The following is an 11,578-nucleotide window of genomic DNA, read 5'->3' as shown; positions in this document are numbered from 1 at the left end:
AAGTGAGCAATTACAAATTTCCATAAGAAATTTAAAGAGAAAAAATGCCAAAATCATAATAAATCCACTTTAGTCCCCATTTCATTCAACACTTAAATAGATAGGAAAAAAACACCCACCAAAAGCAATTGAAAGTAATTCTAGCATGCTCTAATACCACATGATAGAACACGATAAGCGGAATTGGGATCTAATTACACTCTAATTGCTCTTAAATTAAAGGAAATAAGCATGCATCATGAAGGGAAAAACAGTGAATTAAAAGTGTAGGATACTACTTTTGAAGCTCCCGAAAACCGCTTTTCCTCATTGATTCTCGACCCGAACTCTTTTGGACCACCACTAGAGTTGTCCTACTATCCTTTGGACTCAGAACCGAGTTGTGGGACCTGGTGGATGAAGAGAACCGAGAGAGAGAAAATAGATGAAAATAAGGAATGGAATTTTGAGTAGGTTTGGGTGTTTCCTTTGTTTTTTCACAAAGTTGTAATTTTTCAGCCCAAATATCAAAAAACTAATTTTCAAAATGGCAAAAGTATTTTAACTAAATTGAAAAGCCCAATTTATAGAAAAAATGCATGCAATAATTGCATGAAAAAACTTCACAAAAACCCAACACCTAGAATCTACTCACTTAGTGGGTTTAATGTCTCCACTATAAGCCAACACCTAGCCCACTATTTTGTTAGTGGAATTATCCAACAAAAGTTTGGATTTTTCCACTAACTATAGTCAAAGGGCAAAATAATCATTTGGTCAAAGTCAAACTTTGACCAAAAAGTCAACATTTTGACTTTTATGATTTTTCCCGTGTTGACTAATTTGACCTCCCGAGCATGAATTCGCATTCATTTTTTGGAAATTCAAATCACATTTGAATACGGTCAAAGTTTGACTTTTCAAAGTCAAAAAACAACTCTTTGACTTTTTACAACTTTGACCATTTTCATTATTTCCGAGCTTCCGAATATGAACATATTCATATTCTTGATATTTAAATCACATTTAAATATTAAAGCTATATTTCTAAGCTGAAAACCTCGACCACTATATCACATATACTTGTCGGTTTCTCTCTCTCTCTCTATCTAATTCGATTAATTTGAATTATTCTATCATACTGTTCTAAGTTTATTCCATATGAGCTAGTAGGGGAACCTAATGGACCTATAGATCATAGGCTCCAACGATCTAAGATTAGCTAGCTAAACTCTTTAGACGGAGGTAATCAACATTTGTTAACTAACGGGTCATTCCACTAAAGTCTCATAGTTGCACTCCCCTCACTATAGATATATTTGTGTCCATTTGATATAACCATGATTAGTAAGTTAATCCTTCACAGGTTGTTCGTAATCTTGGCTGGGTCATAAAAACCGTTTTACCCCCAAGACTACATCTTGTTCCTTAAGTTCCACTGATCCTCTAATGGATAATTGGTTTAAGGTCCAACCTATAAACCAAATCCCTCTCGGGCCAAAGAGAGGGTGGGGCCCCTTATTCAAGACCTGGATTAAGGGAACAACCTATCTACTGTCCCTATAACGGGTAGGAGTGAATTCTGTCTTGCACCCTATGTTCCCAGCTATCCACCCGATCTTACCTCTGAAATGGGAGGCTTATTGGGCCAGCGATATTGAGCTGCCCTCACCTATGCAGATCTAAGGATAATTCTAAGTGAACAGGAGTTCATAGTTAGCTCAGGATTAAGATTAAGTTACCTAGGTCATCAATTAACGAAATAGTCAGTTTTATACATAAAACGATGTTTAGAACGTAAAAAGTGACTATTTCATGGTTCAGTCTTATGTAAACTCTTTACATAGGATGCCCCCACTCACATATCTCTATATGAACGATTCAGGATCACATCATTTTTACTAACTACAAAGTGGGCCGCATCCATAGTGTCCCCAGAATAAGGCGCCCAACCTTATTCATATACTATAGACCATTCTGGCTATATATTTGAACTTGATTCACCTTTATGTCACTACATAAAGTTCAACTACATTAAATAGCCTCAGAACCTTAGTTTATTGGATTCAAGATTACAATTTCAATAACAAATTTATCAAAAAATAAAACAGAATATATTTATTAATTTACAAATTACGAGTTTTAGGACATAAAATCTAATAGTGGGGCCCCAATTGTTCAAGACCTGAAGTCAGTACTTAAGAGAATAACCTATCTGCTAACCCTAAATAGGGTAGAAGTGAATTCTATCTTGCAAGGCTATGTCCCCAACTATTCATCTGGTCTTATCCCCAAAATGGTAAGCTTATTGAGTAGTGTTGTTAGACTACTCTCACCGTTTGCAAATCAAAGGATAATCCTGCACAAATAGGAGATCATAGCTAGCTCAGAATTAAGATCGAGTTAACCTATGTTATATAATAAATGAAATAGTCAGTTTTAACACTAAACGGTCGTTATAAAAAAAATTGACTATTTTCGTGGTCCACTCTATATGCAAACTCTTTGCACAGGATGCATGATAACATGTAGAAATACAAGTTATTTATACTGTTTTATTTAGATATTGCGACCAAAACAAAGAAAATTTGCGTCGAGTGTATAGAAATTGGCTAAGAAATGCGAAACCGAAGAATTATAAAATGTTGTCAATACACCCACTGACACCATCGCGATGGTAGAAAAGAATGTTTAAGTTCTGTTTTACAGGAAATCAATTCACCGCATTCGTTCATGGCTCAAAGATAAACGAAACAATGCATCTATGTCGTATTGCACCCGCCACTCAATAATGAAGAGACGATCAACGCAATGACGGTGCATGCGAAAATCGATCAAGAGCTTTGTGATCAACATAACTTCAACCGCATGCGGTAATAAAAAATAACACCGCATGCAGGCAAACGATCGAAGATGTAAGAGAGCAACGCAATTGCGGAGGATTCTGACGCGTGTACAACTGACCGATTGTGCATTACTGACGAGATTGATTGCGTAACAGAAGGAATATTCACTCCACCATTTCAGGAACTGCCTTAACATAAAAGTGGGGACCACAATGCAAAGAGTCAAAGCTTCGCCTATAAATAACTTCTACAATTCCATTGAAAGATATACTGGATACGAGAGAAAAAGTGTATATACTGATATGAGAGAAAGACTGGTTGAGCGACTAATCAGAGTAGATCCCGGAAGAATTAAGAGACAAGGTCAAGAGGTAAGTCTCTGGGCAAAGAATCCTTCTGATCCCCGCCATCGAAGCTCTGTACAAAGGTCAGCTCTACTAGACGAGCAAGCCTGAGAGGGAAGCTCTTCTGTTCATCCATTCCACATGCCGGCAAGCAAAACCACCGTCCAGATCTATGTCAAGACGTTGAACACTCTTCTGTATTGTTTCTATCTCTTTATCATCACTTGTATTCATCTCCTTAGTCTATCATTCACACCATGTATCAGACGCTTAATCTTAGTATTGAATGTTATGATCATTTCCATTATCATTTCTCTGTCTATTCCCGTTCATCCATAATTCATTTTCTCCATGACATTTTCTTAATCCCATGGGGTAATTAACAAGAATTAAGCAAGTAAATTAATTGGGTTAAGGAAATAATTAAGTTTAAGTCAAGTATGCTAGACGGCATCTTCACCTGTGAGAGCAGAAGTGAAGATGCTATTCCGCCTACCGATAGAGGGTTGGAAGAATGCGTAAACTAAAGCGAGAAGTACTTCCAGAGATGGAAGCAACCTTGCGTTCAGCACGTTCATTCCTGTTTCACCATAGAGATATGGGAACGCGGTCGATCACCGAGAGGTGTATGCCAAAGGAAAGCGAAACCTTAGTTACATCTTTAACCCAATTAACAAACTTGCGACGTTTGTACTAATTAATCTCTCTCCTTCTAATTCATCCATAAAGACTTGCCATTGCATATCACAATCCTTTGTATAAACTTAACAGTTGGTCTTGAAATCAGCATCATATATACCATGTATCTTGTATCTTTCATCGCAATTTAGTTTATTAACGCAACTTTACTTTACCGCAACTTTAAATTCATGTACAAACCCAATTCTTATTAATTGTAAGAACCGGTCGCATGTATCACAAAAGTAACACATTAACGAAAACAATCCCTGTGTTCGATCTCGGATTTCTCTGAGAAACTTGCGTTGGAATTATACTTGGTTTCAGCACAAGAAAACTTGTGACAATGCATTACTCTATAGCATACTACAAGCATATGATTAACAACGCATATATCTAGAAGTAGTATTGCATAAAATGTGCATGAGCATTAATGTGGCATAAGATTACATTTAGCGTTACAAGTTTATGGAAACATGAGCTTGTAGCACATCATCATGCACGCATAACATACGACCAATTCCAAGTCATCAAGTTTATGGCGCCGTTGCTGGGGATTGGTAACGGTTAGTGTTGAGTACGTTTGTGATCTTTTGCAGGACATATCTCTTTGTATTGGCTATTTATCGCAGAGAGCAGTCTGACGGTTTATGAGTACTGGAATGATCCAAAAATTCTAAGTTGACCCAGAAATCAGGTGTATTTTTCGCGCAAGAGCACATTAGGACAGAATTAAGCGGAGAGAAAATATGGCTAATAATAACGAGGCACCCGAAGGGAATCAAAGGGAAAATTGGCCAGCGCAAGACCCTGTATTTCTTGCTGCTGACCGCAACATCCCAATGAGAAACTATGCGGCGCCGAATTTTTATAACTTCTCACCCCGAATTTCAAGACCCACGGTTGAGGAGAATGAAAGCTTTGAGTTAAGGCCGATTATGCTGCAATTGATCCAAAATGCGGGGCAATTCAGAGGTTTACAAGGAGAAGACCCGCATGCTCATTTGACGAGCTTTGTAGACATGTGCAGCGCATTCACCATACTTGGTGTGACTCTAAAAGGACTTAGATTATATCTCTTCCCGTATACACTGCGGGATGAAGCAAAGAGGTGGGCTCAGTCGTTAGAGCCAGATGAGATTAATGCATGGGATCAGTTGGTTGAAAGGTTTATGAATAGATTCTTCCCTCCAGCCGTCAACGCAAGGAGACGGAGGGATGTGTTGAATTTCGAACAGAAGGGTTATGAAACTTTGAGCACCACCTGGGTGCGATTCAGACAATTAGTGAAGAGCTGTCCGCATATTGGGATTCTTGATTGCATTCTGATGGAGACTTTTTACAATGGCTTGGATCAACTAACACAAGCAGTTGTTGATGCCTCCGCAACAAGAGGATTAATGGACAGGCCGTATATGGAAGCAAAGAGCATCTTAGATCGCATTTCGCAAAATTTAGATGAATGGTTAGATACCGGGCTTGAGGAAAGAGGTTTGGAGCAAGAAAGAGCAGAAGGTACCAATTGATACAATGAACACCCTGGTAGACCAGATGACTACAATAACCTCGCTCCTCCAGACTATGGTTATTCAGTAAGGACATCTCTCTCAAGGATCAGCGCAAGCCAATACCTGTCTCTTATACACATCTAGATGTGTATAAGAGACAGCTCTATGACCAACCGTTCTTATTTGATACCTCTTGTAGTACCTCGTCTCTAGAAACATTGTTGAAACATTATATTGAGAAGAGCGAGGCAATTAGGCAATCGCAAGCTTCCTCCCTTAGAGAGCTGGAGGAGCAGGTTAAACAGCTTGCGATTGAACTTAAGAATAAAACGCCTGGTACGTTGCCCAGCAGTTCGGGCTGTCTCTTATACACATCTAGATGTGTATAAGAGACAGGCCTTGTACGTTGCCCAGCAGTTCGGGAGCATCGGGGCCACGTGGTAAAGAACAATGTCAAGTAGTGACATTGAGAAGTGGTAAAACAACAGTCCCTGTACCACCTGTACCAGAGTCAATAACAAGACCAGTAGATTTAACCACCGACGATTACCAGTCAACCACTAATGACAAAATCACCAGTTCAGAAGTAAGTACATCTACAAGGGATGAATCTCGACAAGACTTAAATTCAAAATCAACACAACCTCCAGTTATTAAAACACAGCAAGCACAGGACCTTAATGAACAGCCAGCTGCACAGGAAGTACGGCGAGATCCTCCATCTTTCCCATCCAGGCTAAAGAAGAAAGATGATAGTAAGCAATTTCAGAGGTTCTTGGATGTTCTCCGACAACTACACATTAATATTCCCTTAATAGAAGATTTGGAGCAAATGTCAAGCTATGTGAAATTCCTCAAGGATATATTTGCTAATAAAAGGAAGATCGGGGAAAATGAAATAGTTGCATTAACATATGAATGCAGTGCACTGTTTCAAAACAATATCCCCACCAAAATGAAAGATCCTGGGAGTTTCACATTTCCCTGCTCAATAGGAGGGAAGAAGGTCAGAAATGCGCTGGGTGATTTAGGGGCGAGTATAAATTTAATGCCCTTGTCGATCTTCAAGAAGCTAAATATCGACAACGCAAGACCAACTACAATTACATTGCAGTTGGTCGATAGATCGATAACGCATCCCGAGGGCAAGATAGAGGATGTACTCGTGCAAGTAGATAAATTCATCTTCCCTGCCGACTTTATCATATTAGATTATGAAGCTGACAGAGAGGTGCCTATCACCTTGGGTCGCCCATTTCTTACAACAGGGCGAGCATTGATCGATGTATAGAAGGGAGAATTTACCATCAGGGTAGACGATCAGCAAGTTAAATTCAACGTTCTCAATGCGTTGAAATACCCGAGTGATATGGAGAATTGTCAATTTGTTGAGGAATTGCAGAAAGAACCTTGGCACGAACCCCTAGAAGAGTGAAGGAAGAAGATTTTGGAATCGACGTAATGTGGGAGGAGAATTGCACCGTAATTCAAATTGAATAAGATTTTGAAACGATCAAGTTATTTGAACGAACAATGCAACGCCCTAAGCCATCCTTAGAAGAACCACCCGTGCTAGAGTTGAAGCCGTTACCTGTGCACCTGAAATATGTTTATTTAGGAGGCAATAACACGTTACCGATTATTATATCTGCCTCGCTGAGTAAAGAGAAGAAAGATGCACTTATCCAGATCCTGAAAAATAACGCAAAAGCCTTTGGATGAACCTTGGCGGATATTCGAGGGATCAATCCTTTATATTGTATGCACAAGATTGGTCTTGAGGAAGGGAAAACGGGATCTATAGAGCGGCAACGTCGTTTGAACCCTGCCATGAGGGAGGTTGTGAAGAAAGAAATAGTGAAGTGGCTGGATGTAGGCGTCATTTACCCTATATCAGATAGCAACTGGGTGAGCCTAGTGCAATGCGTTCCGAAGAAGGGGGAATGACAGTCGTCACCAACGACAAGAATGAATTAATTCCCACAAGGACAACTGCGGGGTGGAGAATCTGTATGGATTACCATAAATTAAATCTGGCCACTAAAAAGGATTACTTCCCACTCCCGTTTATTGATCAGATGTTAGACCGACTTGTTGGGAATGAATTCTTCTGTTTTCTTGACGACTACTCAGGTACAACCAAATTGCGATTGTGCCAGAGGATCAAGATAAGACAACTTTCACGTGCCCATTTGGCACGTTTGCATTCCATCGCATGCCATTTGGACTCTGCAATGCACCAAGTACTTTCCAACGATGTATGATGGTGATATTTTTAGATTTCTTGGAGGAGTCAGTCGAGGTATTTATGGATGATTTTTCAGTTTTTGGCAATAATTATGACTCCTGTTTGTCTACTCTTGAGAAAGTCTTGAAGAGATGTGTGGAAACTAATCTTGTTCTGAACTGGGAGAAATGCCACTTTATGGTTAAAGAAAGAATTGTACTAGGTCACAAAATATCAAAGGTAGGATTGGAAGTTGATCAAGCGAAAATTGACGCAATTTCCAAGCTACCACCACCAGTAAATGTGAAAAAGCTTAGGAGTTTTCTGGGACATGCGGGGTTTTACAAAGATTTATCCGCAACTTTTCTAAGATCGAAAGACCCTTAAGTGCGCTCCTTGAGGTTGACCATGAATATGATTTTGATGATGCGTGCACTGAAGCATTCCACACACTGAAGAATGTGCTCATCACCACACCCATTCTGATTGCGCTGGATTGGACGTAACCGTTTTGCGTTGATGTATGACGCGAGTGGACATGCAGTGGGCGCAGTCTTGAGTTAGCGCAAAGACAAGGTATTGCATCTTATCTATTATGCTAGCAAAACGTTGAATGATGCGCAAAAGAATTATACAACCACGGAAAAAAAAATGCTCGTGGTGGTATTCACACTGGAGAAATTTCGATTGTACTTAATCGAAACAAACGTTGTGGTGTATACTGATCATTCGGCATCAAATATCTTATGACAAAGAAGGATGCAAAACCAAGACTGATATGGTGGGTGTTACTCCTGCAAGAATTTGACCTAGAAATTAAGGATCGGAAAGGCACTGAGAACCAAGTCGCTGATCATCTGTAAAGATTAGAAAATTGCGAGGTTCAGGAGAAAGAAAAAGATATTGAAGAAGGATTCTTTGATGAACTGCTAATGTCGGTATGCGTTAATGTTCCCTGGTATGCGGACATTGTAAACTTCATTGTTTGTGGCTAAATACCAGAAGACTACACATACCAACAGAAGAAAAAGCTGAGACATAATGTCAAGTTTTATTTCTTAGACGACCCCTTCTTATATCGACTTGGACCTGATCATATTTTGAGGGGCAGCGGACCGACGCAAAAGTCTTACAGAGTGGCTATTTCTGGCCAACTCTATTCAAGAACGACCATGCCCATGATGTGCAGTGTGATAGATGCCAGAGAACGGGGAACATGTCTAGAAGAAATGAAATTCCTTTGACGTCAATCTTGGAGATTGAATTATTTGATGTATGGAATCGACTTCATGGGCCCATGTCCACCGTCTGAAGGTCATTAATACATCTTGGTCGCAGTTGATTACGTATCGAAGTGGGTTGAGGCCATCGCATGTGCTAAGAATGATGCGACCATAGTGGCGAAGTTTCTCAAGAAGAATATCTTTGCCGGGTATGAAACGCCCCGGGCTTTAATCAGCTATGAAGGCGCACATTTCATCAATCGCATAATGACCAACCTGTTGACAAAATTTAATGTCACCCATAGAGTTGCAATCACTTATCACCCACAAACTAATGGGCAGGCAGAGATTTCTAACAGAGAGATCAAAACTATTTTGGAGAAGGTAGTCAGTACCTCCAGGAAGGATTGGTCACCCAAGCTCAATGAAGCACTGTGGGCATATAGGACTGCCTTTAAAACTCCAATCGGCATGTCCCCATATGCTCTGGTCTTCAAAAAAGCTTGTCATCTACCTCTCGAGTTGGAACACAAGGCAATGTGGGCATGCAAGAAGCTGAACTTTGATCTAGCAAGTGAGGGGAAAGTCCAGAAGTTGCAATTGAACTAGCTGGTCGAGTGGCGAATGAACGCCTACGAAAATGCCAAGCTCTATAAGGAGAAAACCAAGAAATGGCATGATGACCGCAAGTATTACTGTTTAACGTGCGTTTGTGATTGTTTCCAGGGAAGTTGAAGTCCCGCTGGTATGGACCATTTCGCATCAAGACCATCTTTTCCCATGGCGCAGTGGAACTAACAACTGAAGATGGGAGCAGCGCATTTAAAGTCAATGGTCAACGATTTAAGCCCTACCTTAAGGGTGATGTGGATTGACACATGGAGACCATCGACTTAGGCAAGCAAGATTAACCTCTTGCGGGGGATGCTATTGCGGTAACTATGAAAAACTTCTTTCAATCGGCATCCCTATATCTATGTTTAATTGCTTTCTTTACAGCTTTTATTTATTGCTTTCTAAATTGCGTGATTTACTGTTTATTAGAATTAGCCTTTAATGCTTTATGTATTTCCATGTCATGTTTAATTTCGTTAATTTGTATGCATTAGTAGCGTTGTTCTTAAATTTTTTGTGAATGACTGAATAAAACAATGAACACCGCAAAGTCTTTTCGACTTGCGTTAGTGATAAATTAAAAAGGAAAAATAAAATTTGGTATGCAACGCGATGATGGCTACATTTTATGATAACAAGGTACACTTTGCGTCCATTCTACCCAAACGCATTGTGTTGAGTGTGTGTTGTGCTCGTATGTATTGTTAGCCCGTCCTTAGCAAAAACGCACTATGTTGAGGTAGTGTTGCGCTGGTAGAAGTACCGTGCGCTCGTCTTCCAGAAATGCGTTGAGTTAAGGGGTGTGTTGCGATGATACATGCATTGTTGTCCGTCCTCTGCAAATATGCATTTGTGTTAATGGAAGTGTGGTGTTAATTTTTAATCGTGCACCTGTCTGAATCAAATACAAAAGATAACTTCACTCATTATTTTTCTATGTATAGAAGCTAATTCTTTGATTCTTTGTACACAAAAAAAAAAAAAAAAAATTGTATTGCGTCAATTGTAATTCCTTGTATACTTAGTTAATTTTTAATACATCTGAGTAGCAATTCATTCCCTATGCCTTAGCCTCTTCTTTATCATCCTTTGTTATTATTTGCGATATTCTTGATCTTTTATTTTGCGTTATTCATTGCGCTGCCATGATGACTAATATGCATACACTTAGTAGCATTTCCCACACTTTGTATTTTCTGACTAATACTTAGTTAATTCGTGGCTATAACACTATTTTACCTTTTATCCTTCAAAATTCTGCTCAAAATCTTCTTTTCAAAATTTTGTCTAAGTCTTTGTCTATTCTGTCCAAACAACGCAATGAGGACCTTGCGCATCTCTAAATTTGGGGGTGGGGAAGGTCTGAGCAGATGTGATCAAGTAGATGCAGTCACTAAGAAAAATGCGATTACTATTATAAAAAAAAATTGTTTTCATACAAGACTCCAATGTCAGCGCAAGGGAAATCCCAAAACAATCCCAACCTGATACGAGTTAAGTTGTGAAAGAAACCTGCTCGTAGTTGGATGTTCGCATGACACCCGTGGGAGCAAGCCAAAACGAAGGTGGGTTTCCAAGAATGACGCAATATGAAAAGAGAAAAAAAAAATGAGAAGAAGAAAAATAAAAGAATATAAGAGACAACTCCTCTTATCAGCAAAAGTTAAACTTAGCTGAAATTCAAGAGTTAAAGTGAGATTGGCACACAACCGTAGTTGGATGTTCGCATGAAACCCATGGGAATAAGCCAAAACGAAGGGTGTAACCATGATCAACAGTCTCTAAATAAATGATGCAAAGTTTGACCGCCGCATCTAGACGCATCAAGTTGTTTTGACAAGAAGAGATAAACATTCTTTTTAAAACTAGAAAGGCATTTTTTTAGCAGAAATCTGTGGTATAGAAGAATAAAGTAGGGCTTTGTTAGGAATTATCAAGGATAGAAGGAAATTGCATTGTTAAGTAATGTTGCCTAGGTGGAGGATTCAGAGCAACCAATTGACGCAAAATTTAGGATAAAAATTGAACAATATTACCTTAGTAGAAGATATGCTTGAGGACAAGCATATATTTAAATTTGGGGGTGTGATAACTTATAGAAATACAAGTTATTTATACTGTTTTATTTAGATATTGCGGCCAAAAGAAAGAAAAGTTG

At 39.2% G+C, this 11,578-nt stretch overlaps 1 protein-coding gene across 1 annotated transcript; it reads left to right on the top strand.

Annotated features, from left to right (window-relative positions):
* The first annotated feature begins 4,869 nt into the window (after positions 1–4,869).
* Positions 4,870–6,646, top strand: LOC120084839. The gene is made up of 4 exons (XM_039040656.1): positions 4,870–5,015; positions 5,127–5,312; positions 5,555–5,691; positions 5,844–6,646. The coding sequence occupies exons 1-4, from the start codon at positions 4,870–4,872 to the stop codon at positions 6,644–6,646; spliced, it is 1,272 nt and encodes a 423-aa protein (XP_038896584.1).
* Positions 6,647–11,578: the final 4,932 nt, after the last annotated feature.

Source organism: Benincasa hispida, chromosome 9 (assembly GCF_009727055.1).
Source record: "Benincasa hispida cultivar B227 chromosome 9, ASM972705v1, whole genome shotgun sequence".
In the NCBI taxonomy this organism is placed as follows: domain Eukaryota; kingdom Viridiplantae; phylum Streptophyta; class Magnoliopsida; order Cucurbitales; family Cucurbitaceae; genus Benincasa; species Benincasa hispida.
Note: the sequence above shows the minus strand (reverse complement) of the source record. Positions and strands in the feature narration are given on the sequence as shown.